The 22,964-nt window shown below is 33.8% G+C and overlaps 2 protein-coding genes across 4 annotated transcripts; both read left to right on the top strand.

Moving 5' to 3' along the window:
• Nucleotides 1-811: 811 nt before the first annotated feature.
• Nucleotides 812-16,792, top strand: LOC110105013. 3 transcript variants are annotated; one of them, XM_020834360.2, is made up of 7 exons: nucleotides 812-2,500; nucleotides 5,791-5,846; nucleotides 6,536-6,808; nucleotides 11,323-11,559; nucleotides 13,521-13,640; nucleotides 13,832-13,957; nucleotides 16,279-16,792. In XM_020834360.2, exons 1-7 carry the CDS (start codon nucleotides 850-852, stop codon nucleotides 16,297-16,299), a joined length of 2,484 nt encoding a protein of 827 aa, XP_020690019.1. In that variant the 5' UTR covers nucleotides 812-849; the 3' UTR covers nucleotides 16,300-16,792. The 3 variants fall into 3 exon arrangements, with proteins under 3 accessions (XP_020690019.1, XP_028554043.1, XP_028554044.1); XM_028698210.1 differs by lacking the exon at nucleotides 16,279-16,792 and adding an exon at nucleotides 14,617-14,811; XM_028698211.1 differs by lacking the exon at nucleotides 6,536-6,808.
• A 1,106-nt stretch (nucleotides 16,793-17,898) lies between these two features.
• LOC110105017 lies at nucleotides 17,899-19,922 on the top strand. Its single transcript, XM_020834365.2, has 4 exons — nucleotides 17,899-18,473; nucleotides 18,582-18,637; nucleotides 18,762-18,987; nucleotides 19,624-19,922. Exons 1-4 carry the CDS (start codon nucleotides 18,392-18,394, stop codon nucleotides 19,755-19,757), a joined length of 498 nt encoding a protein of 165 aa, XP_020690024.1. The 5' UTR covers nucleotides 17,899-18,391; the 3' UTR covers nucleotides 19,758-19,922.
• Nucleotides 19,923-22,964: the final 3,042 nt, after the last annotated feature.

Raw genomic sequence — 22,964 nt, 5'->3', positions numbered from 1 at the left:
CACCACAGCATTGCATTTTTATAACCTCATGTGAGATTGGGGGAACCAAGGTCATCATATATCATTACAAACTGATATGACAACACACATTGAATTGCCATTATAAAATGATTTGACAACACATAATGATTTATTAATATAAAGTGATTTGATAATACAATTTTTTAAATTTAAATATCTATTTAAATATTTATTATCATAATTTTTTGGGTAAAAATATCATATTAAATACTATAATGTTATGTAAGTTTAATATAAAAATTTATATGGTATAAATAAACTATTATTTAAATGTAATATTTAATTAAATTATTATAATATTAAATTAAATTTAATAATAATTCATATAAATATTTTAATGATATAACATTTATGTGTATATTTTAAGTTTAGGAAGCCTAAATACTCATCTCATTTAGAAATTTTTTTTTATGAAGTTCAGATGCATAGTTACGTTTGGATATATGAGTGTACACAATATGTATACATTATGTACATATTGTATACAAAAATAATACTATGTACACTAGCAATCCGAATGCATCCGAACTCTTCAAAGAATAATTTATCCATCACATGATCACAAGCCAAAATGCTAGTTATGTCTTAATAAAATTTTATTTATAAATATTCGATGTAATATAATTTTAAATGTACTAATGAAAGTCCTAATTTATTTTTACTATTCATATCATCCTATAAATTTTAATATTTCATTTCATGTATCTAAATTTATATTATGAATAAGCATGTAATATTAATATTTTAGATATTAATATATAAATCAAAATTTCAACAAAAGGCAAACAGTTTCAAAAGCCCATTGTACGCCGGGAAAACTGAAGACCAATGGAGCCGCCGGAGTGCCCAGTGTGCCTGCAGCCTTATGAGTTCGCCGGCGACTCTGTACCTCGAGTCCTCCCTTGCGGCCACTCTACCTGCGAGTCCTGCCTCTGCGCCCTTCCACGGCGCCCGGCCGCCCCATCCACCGTCCGTTGCCCCGCATGCAATATACTGGTCCGCATCCCTGACCTCGGTCCCTCCGCCCTCCCTAAGAATATCGATCTCCTACGATTCTGCTCCCCGGATTACCGATCTCTAGACCGAGAGACAAGCCCCAACCCCAATTCCAAACCAAATCCTTATCCCATTCTCCTCCCACTCCCCTGGACCGAAGACCTCTACGCCAAATGGAAAGACTTGGTTCTTCCCCATGATTCGATCTCCTTAGTCACCTTCGAGTCTGGATTGGGAACTGCCACTGCTTCTCTTTACTGTTCATCTTCCTCCCATAGGAACCGTAAGGCGATCCTCCTTCCCTTAGACACTTTGAGCTCTTTCAGCGCCAAGCGCGGGCGTTTACGGCCAAGTTATCTGGCGAGAGTGATGAATTCGCTGCAGCAGATGGGGGAAGACGGAATGAATCAGCTGCGTTTACTAATGAACGCTTCATCAAGTTGTCGTCGGGGGATTTCAAGTGTTTTCGGGTTGTGGATGGATCCGGAGGAGGAGATTTCTCGCCTTTTTATTGTCTGTGAGAGGTTTGAGAAAGGGGTTTTGGATGTTTTGACCGAGAAGATGAATATCAACGACGTGGTTGCTTTTTCCATGATGGCTATGGAGATGTGCGAAGCGGTGATGGCACTGCATTCTGAGTGCTTTGTCTGTGGATGTTTGTTACCTGATTGCTTTGTATTTGACGAGCATGGGCATTGTATCCTTGATTTAAGCAGAGTTTTGGTTAGTGGAAAGAGAATTCGTCTTATGATGAGTGGTTGTACTTCGGTATCTGATTCAGCGGTTTTTGCAAGCCCGGAAGTCGTTATTTCTTTGCAGGGCAGTCTTAGTTCTTCTGATTGTGGTTTTGATGATTTTGTGGGTTATGGGTCAGATGTTTGGTCATTGGCTTGTGCCATAGCTATGATTCTTTTAGGTGATGCCATGCTTGGGAACGAACTGTTTCAGAGATTTTGTGATAACTTCGCTAGAGACCCCTCTGGACATTTTAAGGAGATATTGTTTGATCATTACGAGGTCTGGAAGGAAAATTTAGTCTCCAAATTGGAGGCTTTGCTTTTGGAAACTAAGCTAGAGTCATTACTTCAAGTGCTCACATCAAGCCTAAGTTATCAACCACAAAACCGCCCTCAAGTTAAAGAGCTGTGGAGTTGCATTAGGAGCTTGCTAACCAAAACTCAGGTGGCTTCATTGGCTGCAACGGATTCTTCTGAAGTAAAGGAGAATTTTGTTAGCTGTTTGATAATTGGAGACATGTGTTTGGTGCTTCCTGAAACTAACAACCTTTCGACAAAACTAGCGACAGGTGGTGCGTTAGTTGAACATTTTAATATTGGTCAGGTTTGTACGGGCAGACATATGGTAAAATGTATGAAGCAAGATGAAGTTGATGCAGAACATAGTGAAAGGTTGGACGTTAATGATTTTAATTCAATTAGTATTGAGGCTCACCACGACTGCATTACAGCATTAGCTATTGGAGGTAAAATTGCCAGCTTGATTTAAAATTTTTTTTGGGGGGAATCTTCTGATTTACTTATGTACGGCGGATCCATTATTTGTTAGAAGCTTATGAAAATCCATGAGCGCATGGCTTTACTAGGGTAAAAATCGGCATGTCATGAGATGATGGGGTTAGCTTTTAGCACTAGAACCTTTTTGACATGCCAGTTGTTTTGGAAACATCATGGATGCGTAGAAATTTTTAATGAGCAAATGAACCTAAAATATGGAAAAGAGGAGCATGTACTTCACGGCTAAGTGTGATTGGTTCTGTGCTATGTTGCGATATGATTCATGGAAATGGATGCAACATGCTGGACGCCACACATTATAACCTTTATAAAACGTGGGTTAATGTGCAAGAATATGTCATTACATGAATATTTTAATACATTACCTTAATGCTAAGGCGTTTCTTAAAGCGACGCGCTGTATTGCCTGAATACAGTGAGAAGTATGAAGGGCTATTGCATTGAAGCCCGGGCACAATGTTAAATAGGCAAGTGTTTTCACATTACGGACGGATGTGGGCAAATAAGTTAGTCCATCAAATTAGAATTATGATAGGAACTTGAAATATAGGTTCTCTTACTAGGAAATTAATGAAATGAATAGATATAATGATTCATAGAAAGATAAATATTCTATGTATTTAGGAAACTAAATGGGTTGGAGAGAAGGCTAAGGATATTGATAGTTTAGGATTTAAGCTATAGTATTTTGATAGAAGTCGTACTAAAAATGGCATAGGTTTAATTTTTGATAAGAGTTTAAAGGATAATGTTGTGCAAATCAATCAAATTGAAGATTAAATTATAACTTTAAAGATTGATGTTGATACTAAGATTATTAATATTATAAGTGTTTATGCTCCTTAAATAAGTTCAAATATGTTTTATAATTAAATTTTTTGAATAATTTAAAAGAATTACTATAAAATATATCTCATGAAGAAAAAGTTTTTATTGGAGGAGATTTAAATAAACATGCTGGTTGAGAGATAGAAGATTTTAAAAGCATTCATGAAGGTTATGGGTTTGGAGCGACTAATGAATGTAATAAAATCATATTAAAATTTTATCTAGCTTATGATTTTATAATTGCTAACACCTTATTTAAGAAAAGAGAGGAGCATCTCATTGCTTAAAAATGAATATAATAAAACTAAGATTGATTATTTTATTACAAGAAAATAGATTATTTAGATTGTAAAGATTGTAAAGTTATTTTGAGTGAATGTTTATATACCCAACATCGCTTATTAGTTTTAAACTTTAAGATGAAGGACAAGAATATGAAAAATAAAATAAAATGTTATCTTAGGATTAGATGAGGGCATTTAAAGAATATTAATAAATTTTTTTTAGGAGTAAGAATCAAGATCTTAAAATTATGAATGTACATGGTAAGTTAATGGTATGTGAGAAAAATTAGCTAATAATATTAAGAATATTGCTATGGATGTGCTTAGAGTATCAAAAGAAAAATATCCTAACAGTAAAAATAATCAGTGGTGAAATCAAAATGTGAGAGAAAAGATTAAAAATAAAAAAATTATCATAAAAATTAGTTTAGATATTAAAACTCAGAAAATTGAGAAAGATATAAAGAGACCCGTATAGAGTCTAAGAATATAATATGTGATATAAAAATGCATCTTTTAATGATTTATATAATAGATTATAGACTAAGGAGGGTGAAAGATGTATGTACATGTTAACCAATCAAAAAGATAAGAAAAGCTAAGAGATATAAAAATCGGTTTAGATTACATGTAAATATGGACGAGATATTTTAATAAACTTTTCAATGAAGATTGTGAGAATATGATTGAGTTTAGTGATCTTAAACACCTAAATGAAAATAAAGATTTTTATTTTTATCAGCGTATTATTAAAATCGAAGTTAGGGAGACTTCAAAAAAATGAAGTGTGAAAAAGCTGTTGGACCTTATGATATTTTGATAGATGTGTGGAAATGCTTAGGTGATGAATGAATTTTTTGGCTTACGAAACTTTTCAATATTATTTTGAAGACGAAAAAGATGTCAGATAAGTGGAGGTGTGTGTTGATTCCTATTTTTAAGAATAAATGTGATGCACATGAGTGTGCGATTTATAGAGGAATTAAATTCATATGTTATACTTTAAAATTATGGAAGAGAGTTATGGAGCATAAGTTACGATGTGATACTAATATTTCTCAAAATCAATTTGAATTCATGATGGGTAGGTCTACTATGGAAGCTATATATTTATTGAGAGGTTTGATGGAGTAGTATAGTGAGAAAAGAAGGATCTACATATGATATTTATTGATTTATTGAAAGCTTATGATGAAGTTCCAAGAGAAGTGCTATGAAGAGTTGTTCTGGAGAGTTGTATAAAAGATGGGGTTAATAATGCTTATACTCAAGTCATTAAGGATATTGTATTCCGGAACTGTTACTTGTGTTTAAGCACAAGGTGGTTTGACCAAGTATTTTTCTATTTCAGGTGGGTTACATCAGATTAGCTTTAAGCCCATCTCTTTTTGCTTTAGTCATGGTTCTTACTAGACATTTACAAAAATGAATTGTCAAATTTTGTTATAAAAATTAGTTTAGATATTAAAAATCAGAATGCGAAACGAGCATATACGTGAAAAGGTTGGAATAGCTCTAGTAGTAAATAAGATTATAGAGAGTCGCCTTAGATGATTTTATCACATTAAATGTCAACCTTTTAATGACCCGGTTAGGAGAGTAAATGTATATATTTGGCTTATGTTAAGAGAGGTAGAGGTAGGCATAAAAAGACTTGGTTAGAAAATATTAGGAATGACCTTTTTTTCTTACATTTAAATGAGAATTCGACTCTTAACATGACACAATGAAAAAAAAAAAAGATTCATATAGCCGACCCATGTAGGGGGATAAAGACTTGATGATGTTGTTGTTCTTGATCTCCCGACATTTAGTAGCTGGCCATTTGGCCATGTTAGGCTGCAATTGGTTATGACTTGATGTCAAAACAGGGTTAATTTCATGATTCGGGATCCCCACTCTCTTCCTTCTTCTTCCTGTGCCTCAACTTTTTCCCCCTGAAATTTGGGCTGCAACTTGTCTTCCATCAATTATTATACTGCAGGATATAGTAGTAGCTGAGCAGGATTCTCTGCATATATTGGTTGTAACTACGTTTTTTTGTGTTCATTGGCGTCTTAATATTCCAGTTGCACTTTTATGTGCTTTGAAATTTAGACTTATGAGAAAGCTTTTTTATGTTGTAGGAGGTTATCTATTTAGCGCATCCTTTGACAAGACCATCAAAATGTGGTTTCTGCAGGTACATTTTTGTGAATATATTCTATGTAGACTAGAAGCTTGTACTATTTGTGCTTAATCTAATTAAGTTGACATTAGGGTATGAATGTATGATGACATTACTTGGTTGTAAATTACCATCATATGATTCAGTTGTAACGAATCACTAATTTTTTGGTAGAGGAATATTATTGATGATAAAATATAGGGCTAGCAAAGTAGAAAACTCCTTACAATCTAAATGGAATGGCTTGTTGAGGAAATTCCTAATTAAATTTGTGCCTAATTTTGCAATAATAAGCACATTTTTTCAAAAAAAAAAAAATCAATAAAACTTAGGATTGTTCTGCTTTAACTATGTTATATTTTTTTAGTTTTCCAAGACTTCTGGTGAATCATTCTTTGATCTTATGTGAATTATTTTCAATAAGCCTGTTATTTTTAGTTTATAAGAATTCTACGCTACATGATACTAGCAAACACTTAATAGTATTGCAAATATGAAGAATTGGTTTCTGTTGGCTGTATTTATTTATGAATGTTGATACTAATCAACCTAAACGTTTTTAATATATAAGAATGACATAATAAATGATATCCCACCCTGAATATCTTGCTGTAGTTTGATTTTTTATTGCCAGCAAATTTTACTAAAAGAAAAATTTTATTTAATCTCCCTTTCCGTTCATTGTGTCAGTTTTTTCTATCCAGGACTTCTCTCTTGTGCAAACCCTTAAAGGACATGAACATAAAATCATGGCTATGGTTGTTATAGATGGAGCCCAGCCACTTTGCATTAGTGGTGATAGTTCAAGTGGAATTTTTGTTTGGCGCATTAGTAACTCTTCTAGTCAAGAATTGCTAAAAAGTTGGTATGAGCATGATGATTGGCGCTATAGTGGTATCCACTCATTGGTTGCATCAGGAACTAGTCATCTATACAGTGGTGGTGGTGACAAATCAGTTAAAGCATGGTCATTACAGGTTAATTCAATTCTCTAGTTATCCTGATTGCTCGATTCATATCTTCTAGAGAATTTTATACCAAGTTAAATTTTGCATCCCTTGTTGGATGGCTTTAAACTTTCTAGGTGTTGCAGCTGAGTGGGATATAAAATTGATCTCTCAAAATAGGAGTTAAAAGTATTTACACAGATATAATTTCATTTGTGTTAATGCTATATTAGAGGGTATGGACTGAGTTAGGAGCCATCTATCTGATGAAAGCAGATAACAATCATCAGTGGCTCCAACATTCTGGATCAAGTGAATAACCTCTCACCTCTAAGCACTTTAACACTGCTCGTTGGAATCTCCCCAACAGCTAGGAAGTAACCACTCTTATCTTCCATTGCTACAATACGAAGTGATGCCACTCCTCCACGGCACAGCCTCAGTGACTAGTGAGCAGCCACTCTCTGTAATCTGTCAACCTGGTCACAACAGGAAGATGAAGTGGAAATGGTTGGGGGTCATGTCTCCTTATGACTTATAGCTCCATGTTTTTATTTATATCTCTTGTAACAATGAAGCACTTTTTTTGCCTTCAAAACCTCTAGTAACCTTTATAAGAGTAGTTAGTACGGGTGAAACCAGCAAGAGACCAAGGGATCCAAGTGTAACAAACAACTGCGTAATACATTGAAAAAAGATTTCTTCTCACCTATCTCACTATTCCACTGAGTATTTCTCTTTTGCATACTCTAGTTTCTCTGTTATTCTTCTTTACAACTCATAACCTCCAAAGGTGTTCTAGTACTCGAAGTTTTTTAATTCTTTGAAGTGCTAATCTAAGTAATACCTTCTAGTCTCGTGGGCTTTAAAAATTCACTTTCGGCTCCTTTGAGAGAGTTTGTTTCTGATAAAATTTTTAAACGGCAAATTAGATTATAAATAAGACATTACATAGAGATTTTGTCCTCATTTTGTGATAATTTTAATGTATAGTTTCAAGTTTGATATAGATGCAATCCCCTGTGGCTAATTACCCCTCTTAATGACGAGGGGGAATTATCGATTAAGGCTAGTCAATAGGCATTAAGTGCTTTACTAACAACAATTTAGTAACAACATTTTGGATTTAGGATTGAAGAAAATTTATCGCCATTAGCTTAAAATGGATTGTGAGAAAAATGATGACGAACTCGATCAATATTCCATGGTTTTGTTGTCTCAAGTTGGTTAATCCTAATCTATTTAATTAGTGCAGGTATTTTATTCAATTTAACTAAAGGGTATCAATAGCTATAAGTTGTCTCGTCCATAATAGAGACGTTATAGACATGAGATAGATGTTTGTATAAGGAGGTAAATTTAAGTCAAATTTAGTTTATAGATGACTTCAAGTCCTATCAAGTGCAGCATGGGATTCATAATAATTGGGCTAGCTACTAGAGCTATTGAGGAATATTTGGGCTATAATTGTGATCATAATATGTGCCATATTGTAGCGAAACCATATGTTCAAATGACTTTGATTATAACAGTTAATTATTAGTGTCATTTGGCTGCAAAACTACCTTATTGGAGGACACGCGTCATATCTTTACTAGTGCAAGATCATTTGAGGGTGATTGTAGAGATATGCTTAATAAGTCATTGAATTTTTATTAGCACAAGATCATTTGAGAGTGATTGTAGTGATATGCTTAACAAGTCAGTGACTCTTTATAAGAGTTCTATTTTACAATATCTCTCTTTCTCTCCTTCTGAATTTGATTCTTTCAAAATCGAGCTAAATCGGTCATTTACCCAAGCAAGGAGTCGTGTCGATCACTCAGAGCTCGCGATGGCTCACTTCGCTTCGGCCCAGTTCGCTTGCTCTCGCATTTTGGCTTCTCGTTTGCTCACCCGATCATTACCGTCCTCATCCACTCTCCTTGATGAATTCACTACAGGATCAATTCGACTGAGGCAGTCCATTCAGTTATTAAAATTAGTTTAAAATCATTTGAACTAATGATAATATAAGATCTTAAACTTTCTGATAATCTTAGTTGTTATTAACATGCTCAATATAAAGTTATTTTATAAATATATGCCTAACCAGTTAAGAAATCATAAAAATATGTAAGTATTAGACCTATGAATGAGTTGCCTATTACATCAGGAATCAAGTATCTAATGAAAATTATTAGGTTTGCTCGAGATGAATTTCTTTATTATTATCTCGCCGAAATTTTGTTCACTTGTGTACGCCACCCAAAATAATAACTTTCTCAATTTTACAATAATTTTTTAAATAATAATATAGTCTCAAAATAATATTTTTACCTAAAAAAAAAATCTCTTCATTCAGAATCTTTAATGCTTAAAACTTGAATCCAATCTCTTCATTCAAGCTTTAATGCCTACAAATTGAATCCAAACTCAACGTTGGAAATATCAAGGAAGCGGATTTTCTTACCTAAGCCCTAGCTTCCTTCCTCTTTTGCTCTTCTTCTCCTTTCCTCTATTTTTCATCTCTGATTTTCATCAACTACATCACAACTCTTTTTGTTCATCCCTTCTGTCAGCAGCTTCTGGGCTAAAATTGCAACCTCTAAATTCCAGGTTATTGGAGTGATAGGAGAATGGAAGTAGTAGGTGCTTGATATTAGTATTATTAGGATTATATAAGTAATTACATGTGTATATATATATATACCGAATTTTATTGTCTTTTAAGCTATGATGCACAGATACGAACACGGCGACACGACATGGACACGAGACACATCAATTATTGAAAATATAGGACAGACACGGTATTATAGTTTTTATATTTTAATAATAGTGTATAAAAATTAAATAAGTATAATTTTAAAAATAATTTAGAAATAAGAAGTCATTTAACTAGAATTTGTGCTTAAAATGATTAGTATTAAGATGTCGAGAGTCAGACGTTGATGTCGTTTATCAGTCACTGAGAAAGTAGATGAAAATACCTTCACTGTCAAAGAGAAATGAAAATGAGAATATTCGATGAATGGGTATTAAATGCAAACTATATATATATATATATATATATATATATATATATATATATATATATATGAAATATAAAATTTTATAAAAGAATTTTGATGATTTTTAAAATACATGAAAATGGGGTATAATTTTTAGGAGAAATTTTTATCCACCTATTTAAAAATTTGGATATTACAATTAAAAATTTGTATATTGAAAATATGAGTTTAACTTATTTTTTTAGTCCGCACAACATTATTAGTCCTCAAGTTGAATGTTTAGCCCACTTTTCAGAGCACATTCAGACAATTTAATTTTTATGTTTAACATGCCTTTCAAATAATGTGAACGCCTTTTGATATGCTTGCATGTTTTTCAATGCACTTCAACAATTTTTGATGCATTTGTGCGATAGATTTGCAAGTTTTTAAGTGCTCATGCATGATGCATCTGAACAAATCTTAATGCGGCGTATTTGAATTTTAAGTTTCTTCATGATGTATGAGACCCCCAAACTATTCATTCTTATTTATTTGCTTGAATATTTAATGTTAAAATGCACGCAAAGTTTTATTTCAAAGCCAAATATTTTTCCTTCTATATGCTCTTTTGTATGTTTTGAATGCAGTGACGTGGTGAATTAGAATCTTGTTTTAGGTTTAAAGCAATATTGGCTTGCTTGCATAAAGTCCTCATTTTGTTTCAGTAGATCATTCAAAGTTTATTTTATTACCTATTAATAGAAGAACTGCATTGATCATTTTCATTAAATTTCACTTTTAGTCCATGATTCTAAGAGTTCTGAATGCAACTGTGTAATTCCATTTGTGCTTGTAGGCAAGTTGCCAAATTTCTATTTTTTCTCATACGCTGGCTGTTAAATCCCGTATTAGCCTTGTTTGAGTTAAATTTGTGACATATTTCATATTTGAATGTTCATTTAATATTGAAGAAACCATGCTATTGATTTAATATTTTTTGATTGGTCCCATACAATCCTAAGGCAACAATTATATTGATAATGGTTTATGGTGAGAAAGCTAAACCCAAAAGGAAGAAACTAGGGTTTGGATGTTGAAGGAGGTGGGAGATGAAGATGGACAATCTCGAGGATGGTTTATTGGTTTGGGGGTTGTTAAGAATGGTGGCTAGGGTTAGGTTTAAGATAGAAACCGAGGGGTGGATGTGGAATTATGATAAAATAAAGAAAATAAAACATTGAACTCACAAAAGTTTAAGGGGGTTGCTCCCATGCATTCCTAAGGCATCGTGTATATTAAATAGGATTCCTAAGACATACCTAAAATATTTAGTGAGGGCATTGAAAGATATAATGTCTTATGATGGTGAATATATATATGCTATCCACGGGTGTGTGTATATAGGTGGATAGATGATGATTGTAACTATATGATAGTTTGGTTGTTTAAATATGTTACTCTTTGAGACTTTGCATGAAAAGCCATTCCACTATTTTCTGCAGCACATATATCACGATGAACTATGTATTTTGTGTGACTAACTTGGTCTTTGCCTTCATTTTTTTGCAGGATTACTCCCTTTCTTGTGTAATGACAGGTCACAAATCAACTGTATCCTCATTAGCTGTATCGGATGGAGTTCTGTACAGTGGAAGTTGGGATGGCACCATTCGGCTATGGTCCCTTTATGACCATTCTCTTTTGTCAGAGTTGAGCGACAACACAACTGGTGGTTCTTATCCTCTTTTGTCGCTTTCTGTCAACCATCATTTGGTTATTTCTTCATATGAAGATGGGTGTGTGAAGGTTTGTGATGTAGTTAGCCTTTTATTGTGATAAATTTTTTTGGCTTTGTTCTTGATTATAAAATATGCTGGATTGCATGCTTTCTTTCCTATGAGTAAGAATTGAAGTTATGTGTTTTTTCTGAGGCATTGTTAAGGTGATAACAATCCTCACTCTACATAAACTCTAAATTATCTGGCTTTTAAACTGAAAAGTATTGGGCCCAGTTCAACTTGAACTTTGACTCAATTGATTTGATTTAGATTTAAATTGAATTTTAATTTGTTGATTTGCTGAAATCACTCATGATGATTGGAATTTGATTTCGAGTGAACACATACTTGAAATTGATTTGCATAAAATACAGATAAAACCTGACTCATTTAACTATTCTATTTGTTGATTTACATTTGAAGATTGCATAAAACTCAACATCGAGATTCTTGATACACTCTATTTTATAATTTAGATATTCTCTATGTATGCATGTCGTTTTGCACAACAATCAACTCAACTCAAGCAGGTTAAAGGCAATTTTAAAAACATGAAAATCAAGTAAGCGGATATTAAGTTTTGGCTATTCTTATCTCCCTGGAGTGGCGGTAAACATTATTGAGGTAGTAATGCATCGTTCTACCTGCCAAGAGCTTAGAGCATACTGTGTGTCACTTGTTTCTCTTTTCACAGTTTGATCTTTTTTTTTCTTCTTTTGATCTTATTTTTTATACTGAACTCTTGGCAACTAGCGACTAACTATGCAATTGGCTTATGGTACAAACTTATTTGTGTGTAAAATCAATAGAACGCACCTTTCCAAAAAAGAAAAAAAGGTAGAATTATTTTCGTTAATACAGACTTTTTCAAGTTTCTAATGGTAGTAAATGATTTTTTATTTGCCTTAAGATTGTGCCTTTTCCTATTAGGCTTGGTTATGAAATTAGTGAAGTATCATATATGGTTTAATGAACAACATGACTGATTGTTAAAACCATTTTTGTCAGTCCCAAGCCCTTCTGAGAAAGATTGAAGTTTAATTTATGTTAATAGGGAATCATATAAAATATATAAAAATTCATGAAATTTAGTACGGACATGTGATAAAATTAAGAAGGATGGAGTTGGGAAATTTTTATATTAGAGATATATAATGAGTAGTATCTATTGAAGATATATCAGTAGAAAGTCTAGTCAATGATTTGTACATATAAACCTGAGAAATTTAAGGACTAAAATGAATAGGTATATCTGATGCAAAAGGATTATGAAGAAAAATGGATCAATAAAGGTGAAATGGCTCAGTGCTATGCAAAAAGAAATGCATAAAACATAGTTGAAGCTATATCTAATGCTCAAGAGGGATGAATGGGAAAATTAAGATTCATAAAGGTGGGTATGGCTCATGTTGAAGATGATAACACAATTAGTGCTTGAAGTGTAAGCCGCCAAGCCTGCTTAACTGGCAAAATCAAAATGATGCGGTGAGACTGTTGCTTATTCAAGGTTTGACATGAAAACTTGCTGCTTATTTGCCCAAGTGGAAACCCTAATCGCCTGCGAGTTCCATTATGTGAACCATTCGTTGGCATGAATAAGAGAAATGTTCCAGTTGAAATGATTCTGATGGTGAAATTCTTGATTAGCTTCTTATTGATATGCTTTGTTCCAATTTCCTTTCCCTATATGTTAAAACATGCCATTTGGGTTTGGATGTGCTTCATGAAATATATTTATTTGCATGAGAACCCTTATTGTTGGCTTCCCCAATCCTAAAACTTATACCATTTTCAAAGATAATTTCTCTTGTTAAATAGAAAATTGCATTTAACTTTTCATGCATTTCTGTTCACATAAATACATACGAGAACTTGAATGCATGCTTCTAGCATATGTAAGTATGTGCACAGATGCTTTGGCATGTTTATGTTCTGATGCACCTCTATGTTCTAATACAAAGTTCATGCTTGTAAAATTGTTTTCATCAGGTTTGGAGGAATGATATGTTTGTTAAATCAATAAAAATTCAGAAGGGTGCAATTTTTGCACTGCATGTAGATTCAAAATGGATGTGCACTGGAGGTTGGGATATGACAGTTAGCATTCAGGTGTGGTTGAATTATTTTTCTTATTGTGTTTTTTTAATAATCAAATAACAGCTTCTTAGGCTAGAACGCTTGTTCAAATCCAGGTTGTATATGTGTTATTTTAATTTTGATAATATGAACAAAAGAATGCTGTGTATTTATTTATTTTGTCCCTTTCTCTAACAAATTCCAAATTTATTTTACTTTCGTAGGAGCTTATAGAAGATGAGTTGCAAGTGGATGTCAGACCTGTGGCTTCTCTAATTTTTGATTCTGTGATAACTTCTCTATTACATTGGCATGGGAAACTTTTTGTAGGATTCTCGAACAAGATTAAGGTATGCAATGATGCTAATTTTTTCCTTCAGAGTTGTACGGATTATTTTGCTTTTCCTGTAAGTGCATCAAATACTGGCTGCTGCAACACCTCGGAGTGGGGTCCTTTCTCTAAAGCTATTTTGCCTTGATACTCTGAATTAAATTAGGTTGCTAAATTAAAGAAAAATTTTATGTTTATCTTAATGTCAATGATTAGGATATAACTTACCTATAATGTAAGGCTTATTTGATTTGCTAGTATCTTTGGTGTTGTTTGTCTACTTCCAACTTGAGATAGTTGCCATTTAAATTTCAGATTAATTCAAGAAAGTTGGTGTTCTACGTATCTGATTGACGGCTAGCCTTAATCGAAAGTTCTCTCTCGTGATCGGGAGGGGTAATTAACTATAGGGGCTTGCGCCTATAGGAAACCAGAACTCAGATCATAAAGTCCTCACAAAATGAGGACGAAATCTCTGGGTAGTATCTTATCTACAAACCCATCTGCCTTCCAAAATTTACCTCGGAGCTTAGTCCGTTAAAACTCCCTCGCCGAATAAGAAAAAGCGAGCGGAGGCCGGGGCCGAATTTTCGGAGCCCACAAATGTAAGGCTTATTTGATTTGCTAGCATCTTTGGTGTTGTTTGTCTACTTCCAACTTGAGATAGTTGCCATTTAAATTTTAGATTAATTCAAGAAAGTTGGTGTACTGATGTTGGACATATCGGGAGCATCTCGAGTGACTATTTGGATGATTCTTATCCATTAAAAAAACAATGGCCAATATAATATAATCTCCTCATTTGCAATGCAACACATTTTGTTTGCATGAAATGTTAAAAGATCTCTTTATTTGCAAGCTTTTTTTTTGTTTTTGTTTTTTTTTGTTTTGGGTGGTGGTACTTTACACATATCACATATACATGTTTCAAACTCAAGACCTCTTAGTTGATAGTCATAGCTCTCAAACAACAGATCAAGATGAGTTGCATCAAGCTCCTCTTCTCAATTTCTACTTCTATCCTTAAACTTCTTTATCTTCATGCATTTCTTTTCCTCTAAAAGTATTATTGGCTTCTTGATTATCAAACAAGTTTTGCTAATTAAAAGTTGGTTTAAGTATTATTTTGGAAGCGAGTTAAAATATTTTTGAGAATGCTTTTTAAATTTCTAGAAATTAGGCGAGGTGATGCAATAAAAGAAAACAAGTCTGAATTATTGTTAGAATATTTTAGCATCTGAATTATTTTAGGGTTTATTTCATTTTATTTTATTTATTAGGATTATATTTTATTACAAGTTAGCATTTTTTTATCTTTGTATGTCTTTTTCAATAAATAATAGGATTTATGGCTTGTAATTGGGAAGATGATGTATTCATCCAAAAAATTTGGAAGATACTTCTCTGTTTTCTTTCTCCCCTTTCTCTTGTTCAAGTCAGGACATTATGTCCCAAATTTGGTCGGAATGGCTCTTATAGTTGTTGTATTTGTTTTTAGATGAGGACAATATATATTTTGATTGACTATCTGTTTATTGCACTCAGCTCAAGGAACTTTTATTTGGTCCGGTCACAGGATGTAGCTCTACGTTCGGCCGCCAATAGAATCGCGCCACGCATTCTCGCCCTGACAACCCGACCCGGAACGGACCCAGGATGGCTCGGTATTTCTCGATTTTGCTAGGTATTGCTAGGTATTGATCGATTTTGCTCGGCAATAACTAATACCGAGCAAATACCGATCAAATACCGAGCAATACCGAGTTGTACCGAGTTTTTCTAGAAAACTCGGTACAACTCAGTATTGCTCGGTATTGGTCTTCATAGAGCTGTATTTCTCGTTATTGCCAAGAAATACCTACCAATACCGAGTAATACCTCGCAATACGCGAACATAGCATTCGCAGGTTTCGGTCCGGGTCAAGTCGTCGGGCCGCCCGGTAAAGAGTAAGAGCACGTGGCGACATGTTATTGGAGGCCGAATGTAGCTCTACGTCCGGTCAGAGGACGTAATAATTTCTCCAGCTCAAGGCTAATTCGAAGACTCAGAGAGATTTTGATCATGCCAACTTGATCAAATTTTTTTTCTCCTTACATTATACCTAAGTTCTTACTGGGCTTTTGTTTTCTTAACAAGAATCTACTGCCTTCTCACAAATTTACTCTCTACACTTGTTTAATTTTTGTAAACAGAAATAATAAAACAAAATAGGCAAAATCCAACCTTAGATAAGTCGTACAATTTGGTTTTATAGATGTTTTCTTTTTGAAAAATTTTATTAGTTTGGGCTTGTAACGTTCTGGCTAATTTTTAGTGTTTTTCCTTCTTCTCTATTCCAGGTATTCCATACTTCCAGCTGAAATCCAAATGTTGGATCAGCCAATAAATTGAACTGGTTTGTGTTTGGAACTTGTTTGGCTGGGTTGATAGGGAAGTGATCATCCTGTGGTCAATCAGTTTTGTGAATAATCTCTCTCGCACATTAACAAAGAATGAACTTAAAAAGCCTACAATACGTTGTATATGCCCATAAGTTGATCTTCAATGGAGGGCCAAAGCTTCCTGCTAATATTTCAATGAAGGAAACCATCGGAAAAGGAGCTCATGCAGAGTACAATAGAGCTATTTTCCTTCTGTAAATGTGTAAGGTTACCCCATGCACATATTTTTTCTTTTTCTTCTGGAGAAAATGCAGAAGATGGAAACTGCAGAGGGGAAAAATGAGTAGGATTATATGTAAATCTTCTGAATCTCTTCAGATATAACCAGCAAAGTTGTATTAAAAATCATTTAATTGTTGACAAAAACAACTTGTTGTCGTTAGAAACCAGTTATGCAGGTGGTCTTTTAATTCATAATTTTTATCAATTGATAACTTGCATTCTAATTTACTTCCTCTTTCATGAAAGAATTGGGAAATATAATATCTTTAATTAATATGTTAGCGCACCAAACAACGCATGGGGCAAGATTTTTATCTAGATAACCTGGAGAATGGCTCTTAGCCTATTAGGTGATGCTTTCTTCTAATAGAAAATTTTCTTACTAGAGGTGTGAGCCAAGTCAACTCGTGAGTCGGCTTGAGTTCAATTTGATAAATGACTTGTGAGGTGAGTTCGATGAGCTAATGTGCTAAGTTTGATCCAACTTTTATTTAATAGCTTGTGAGATTTAAAAAGTATTAATATAAAATACAATTAAAATATATTAGTATTTAGTATTTTTAATATAATTAATATCATCTTAAAATTTTAATTAAAAAAATAGATTTTTAAATTTTAATTTCAAGATATAAGTTTAAAATTCTTACATCAAATTAAAAGGAGTTACTCCAGCCATCTCATTTATATGCTCATTTCGTATACTGTCTTTAAGAGCAAAGCTGACCCGTGAGCATCCTCATCTTTGCAACACTTAACTTAATATTATGCTTCCTTTTTAATGGCCATCATTCTGCACCATAAAGCATAATAAGTCTCACCACCATTTTATAGAATTTTCCTTTAAGTTTGAGGTGAAGTTTTCTATCACACAAGAAGCCCAATGCCAACAAATAGCCATTTCTTATTTTATGATCCAATGCCCGAATTAGCCATGCCGTGTTTTTAAAAATAAATAAATAAATAAATGTAAGCCACCCATTTGTTAAGTCATCAATTCATTCCTAATTAGCAATATCATGCATTTTCTTAAAATTTTTTTTTTAATGTAAGTAGCGGTTCAACAGGCGACTTACATTAACTCGTACATTACATCTTATTTTTTTAAAATAAGAACGTCTATCTGACCCAGCATTGCCTAATCAGCATAAATCGCCCATTAAAGAAGCGACTTTGCCTAGTTTTAAATTTTATTTTAATCATACTTTAATGATTAATTTAATTATTAAACATACTTAATGTTAAAATTTCCTCTATATTATAATCTTTTGTGTGAGAGAGAGAGAGAGAGGTCTCTCGGCCTGTCTTACAAAAATGATGATATTGTTTGCTATCTTGTCTCTTGCCGCTGAGCCTTTTAAGCGAACAAGGCAGCTCTAGGGAGTTGGTCCCTATATTCTTACCAAATTTTATTCCCCCACAACACACAATTAATAAACCACCAAACATGACATCCTCACGTCCTAAAGAATCCTAAATTACTAAACGCTCCCCTTCTCTCAAATCCATTCCATTACAGATTTGCTCTTGTAGACGGCTTCCTGGTGTCATTATGTTCTGATAGAGGGGCGTTTTTACAGCAGAAAAATAATCGGTTGGTTCCCCATACACCAAAAAGTTTAAATTTTGCACTTTAGAAAAGATAGAAGAGAAGATCATAATAGTCTTACAGAGAAGTTGAGTTAGTTTAGAACTTATACAAAGTTTCCTATTGGTAGCTAGTAACATGATTACAAATATTTAACTACAATAGCCTTCTGTGATCATTACAGATCACTCTCGATCTCCATTAATGGCTTCCTCTCTTCACTTCAAGCGTCAGTGCATTGTCCTAGTCTTTCTCTTATTTAGTATCACTACTTGTTGCAATTCAGGTTTGCTTGTTATAACCTTTATTCTCTTCTCTTTTTATCTTATTATTACAGCAAAGTTAACTACTCATTAACAAACTGTACATTGTGTGAACAATACTCTTGACGTAGAACAAGATGCTGTGGACATCGTCACCAAAGCTATGGCATGTTTCGACGATCACTATGTAGGTCATGGAAGACATTAATTTCTACTTAAAAATCATTTTTTCTTCTAGAACTTCTTAATTACAACTGTAATGGAAGCTTACTATATTTGTTTATTGTTTGGTCCATGAAACTGGCCTGAAGTTATACAGCACTTGTCAGGAGTCCTACAGGCTCAATGTACGAGGGTGCATTGAAGTTCCACAAGAAGCCGTCGATGAGTACTGCGAAGGTCCATGCCTGCTAGAGACTAAGCTTGTGCTGCAATGCTTACACAACATCTTCAACAATTTCAGGTTCTATAATGGCGCGACGCTGCTTCTTGTTCGGCATGCGCTTGACCGGGGATGCAGCCATGGCGAAAATAGAGGTAAGAAGTATAAGCAGTAGCAGCAGAGCAGAGCCCTACATGGGGTCCTGGTTGGGTACCCACACTCTGCACTGGAGAGCTTTGCCCACCCACTCACGCCCATCTATGGTGACTTTCGGGATGTCATACCCACCATACCCACCCACTTTTCATGCTTCTTGAATGCAGTCTGTCACGGATTAATGGCCTTGAGATCGATTTTTTGCCCTTTTCTCTAACTGCAAACTTTCAAGCCACATCAAAATTTATCGTGGTCGCGACGCGGTTCAGTGTTGCGCACTGCGTAGTAAGGATTACTATAATATACCGCATGAATATGATGATTAGTAATGTAAATCTGTTTGTCCTCTGATGCTGAGTATCCACCCAACCCACCCATGAGACTATGAGAGTACCCATACCTACCCATGCCCATTGGGTATGGGTGCGTATGTGGGTGGGTGTGGGTATAGGTACCCAATGTAGGACTCTGCAGCAGAGCCAAGAAAATTTTCCAAATAGGGATCAAAAATTAATTTTTAATTTTAGGTGAGACAAATTAAACTTTTACTGTTTAAAATAATTAGGATTTATTAATATGTTCTATTAATTATACATAAATATATATTAAAATTTGAAGATTTCAACTGCTTTCAGGTGATTTCAACCCACTGGAGAATTTCGGGTACACTGGCTTCTATGATGGAGATTACAATGACTATGATCATGGAAACAAGCTCATTCTCTCCGTTTACTTACTGGTGATATTAACTTGTCTGGTTATTTTTTAGTCACTAAAAAAAGTGGCAGAAATAACTGGCTGCAGAGGTTACAAATCAGAAATATATGAACCAAAACTGCTAACTGTTCATGTTTATAAAGTGTGAAGAAGGTCTATGGTTTGCAAACTGATGCTATGTTATTAATACAATAAAGTCTTTTTTTTTTTAAATCAAGCCCATTTATTATTAAAACAATAAGGATATATCTCTTCCTATAATTCAAATTGCAGCAATTTGAATTATAGGAAGAGATATATCCTTATTGTTTTGAGTGAATTAGGGGGAAATGATAATGAAACGGATTAATATCTGATGTTTTCATAGTCTTGAGTTGTCAAGAACATGGCTTATATAGTCAACCCAATATGCCTAAGTATCCTTGTCAACAACCAAGATTTACTTTATCTTAGTGGATCCCATAGACTTGGGATGGAAGCTTACCTAAAACGATGATGTTAAGCCGATATTAGCTGATATATCTTATGGCTCACAACTCATAGACTTGACCATTGAGAAATATGTGGGCTTAAGGCATAATCATAATATAATGGTGTCGTTATTTAGGCTAACCACCCGATCAAAGAGCACGTGTTACGCCCTTACTAAAATGGGATATTAGTGTGATCATATGAATACACTTCTATGGCATTAGCTTTTTATGAATTATGGTTAGACTCAAAATTTCCATCATCCTTTTTTAATGGGCGTGCATTTTTTTCATCAGTAAAAAGAGTACAATGTTCTTAAAGGGATTAATAGCTTTCTAAATGCTCAAAGAGCTATAATATAAGAAAAATAAAACCTAAAGCCTCTGATCCCTACCTAGTTACATAGAATAGAAAAAAGAAAATGGTAGGCATGAAGCCCGAATAAAAAAACTCCAACATAAGTAGCAACAGGGCATCAAAGAATCAACAATCCTTAAATTCCAAAAAATGCACCTGCAAGAACAACAAATAATAAAGGAAAAAAAAATGAAAACACATACCAGAGGTCGATAGATTAAGATGCTAAAGAAGCAGATGATAGAGCACCACAAACCCTTAAAATAAAGGGAAAAAAAAAAAACTAGCAACCATCCAAAAATAAACTACCATCACACACCATAAAATGAACCACACCTTCAAATGACAAACACAAAAGGCATCTAGCTAAACAAAATATCATAGAAACATAAATATAACAACAACAATAAAGAAACCAACCAACCAGAAAAATGAAATATACAACAAACATAACCAAAAAAGGATCAATAATAAAGCTAAGACACAACTAATCATAAAAGGAAAATTGATAAGAACCACAATCTAATTTAATTTTATGAAGGAAAGATTTATCTTTCCTTTTATCAGCAAGAGCGTGGAAGTATTTAATATTTTTGTTACCTTTAGAAATGAACTTGGAATTAGCTTTTTGGCGCCAACATTCTTCTTCTTTAAAATGTAGGTTAGAAAGCATGTTTTTAGCATTAATTAATAAGGATTTATTTTCATCAATCCCATTAGCAATGAAATTATTCTCCAACTTAATGACATCCTTCTTAGCTTTGATGATATTATAAAAAATGTTGCCAAAAATATAATTGTTCCACAATCTAATCACTTGCTTAAGATGTTTAAGTTTAAGAGTAAATCTAGTAATGTCATCGGAGCCATCATAATAAGAAGTAGGGGTCAACTAATTAGCTTCCACCACTTTAAAAAATTATTAGAATTAAGGCACACATTTTAAAAATGAAAAGGACAAAAACCACCATAACTTGCTTAGTACAGAAGAGAAGGAGAGCATAATTATAAGTTATTCTACTGAGATGCTCTATAGAAGTATTCTAAAAAAGAGAGACACTAAAAATTAAATAAAATCCTATCTAAATGCTCCCAAAGTCTATAATCAGACCATGTGAATATGGGTCTCCGAAAGGATGTTGCATGGGGGGATCAAACTATAAAGGGTATGATCACATTATCCCATAGGATAAAACGGTCATAGACATTTACATTCTATGCAAGCAGGTCAATGGGAGAGCAGATGAGATCATATATACGATTAACCATGGAGGATAGTGACTTTCACCTACACACCTCCATGGATAATAATATATATGACCCAAAAATCATGAGAGATCTTTCATTCGATGCATCAGCTCAAATGAGATTTATTTGATTTGGATGTCAATTTTTCACGAGTGCAAGAACTTGTGTTTAATTACATCTTGGTCCTCATGGACCATACAATATTCTAAGGTTAAGTGGCTCATGAATGGTGAAGAGGATATGAAGTTTATTTACTCACAAATTAAAAAGAGAGGCTATTATAACAAAAAGGCAATCTCTGTTGCCTTATCAGAGACTAATTTTGGGTCTCGCCCTATTCAAAATGTTCTCCTGTAGCACTTTAAAGAAGTCTACAACACCCCACCTCTTGATTCTGACCTTATCCCCCTCCATACTGGTAATATTCTTCAACAACAACATATTAATTATCTAATTGGCCGATTACTGATGATGAAATAAGAGCTGCTATATTTTCTGGATCATCATCCTCTGCTCTTAGGCTAGATGGTTACAACTTTGATTTCTATGAAGTCTTTCTTCTCCAAAAGTTTCCTTCCTATACTGGATCAAAAAGGCTTTCCTCCTATTTTTATCTCTTGGATCAGAGCATGCATAATTGATGTTAACTTCTCAATATGTATTGATGGAGCACTGGAAGGCTACTTCATTTCATCCTCAGGACTAAGGCAGGGCTGTCTTTTAAGTCCCTATTTTTTTACATAATCATGGATGTCTTCTCTTACCTTATTGATGAGTCTGAATGCTCCAAAGTTTTTGAGGGCATCAGAATGAAAGGCTTCTCTATATCACACCTATTATACACTGACGTCATGGTGGTTTTTTTGGAAGATACTAATCAAAATTGTTGCACTCATATGGATACTCTTAAAGCTTTTGCAAATTTGACAGGTTTGCATGTCAATAACGAGAAATTTTCCCTTATCATCTCCCCTAATACTCTCTCACCTTTTGTGATGACCTCCTCTCTCCTCATCAATAACACAATCACTTATTTCAACTACCTTGGCCTCCCCATTTCACCGATGAGAACCAAACTTTCTAATTTCTCTCATTTATTAGAGAAGATTGCCAATCATCTCTCTGGTTGGAAAACTATATCACTTTCATTTGTAGGTAAGCTATAATTCATCAAATATAATAT

Source organism: Dendrobium catenatum, unplaced genomic scaffold (genome assembly GCF_001605985.2).
Source record: "Dendrobium catenatum unplaced genomic scaffold, ASM160598v2 fragScaff_scaffold_1056, whole genome shotgun sequence".
Classification (NCBI taxonomy): domain Eukaryota; kingdom Viridiplantae; phylum Streptophyta; class Magnoliopsida; order Asparagales; family Orchidaceae; genus Dendrobium; species Dendrobium catenatum.
This window is presented reverse-complemented; position numbering and strand designations above follow the sequence as displayed.

Excerpts from the sequence above, each read along its gene's own strand:
- LOC110105013 (XM_020834360.2), top strand. The coding sequence starts at position 850 with ATGGAGCCGCCGGAGTGCCCAGTGTGCCTGCAGCCTTATGAGTTCGCC. Across the intron at positions 2,501-5,790 it reads TACAGCATTAGCTATTGGAG|GAGGTTATCTATTTAGCGCA; the intron begins GTAAAATTGCCA and ends TTTATGTTGTAG. Across the intron at positions 6,809-11,322 it reads TTAAAGCATGGTCATTACAG|GATTACTCCCTTTCTTGTGT; the intron begins GTTAATTCAATT and ends ATTTTTTTGCAG.
- LOC110105017 (XM_020834365.2), top strand. The coding sequence starts at position 18,392 with ATGGCTTCCTCTCTTCACTTCAAGCGTCAGTGCATTGTCCTAGTCTTT. Across the intron at positions 18,474-18,581 it reads CACTACTTGTTGCAATTCAG|AACAAGATGCTGTGGACATC; the intron begins GTTTGCTTGTTA and ends CTCTTGACGTAG. Across the intron at positions 18,638-18,761 it reads CATGTTTCGACGATCACTAT|TTATACAGCACTTGTCAGGA; the intron begins GTAGGTCATGGA and ends ACTGGCCTGAAG.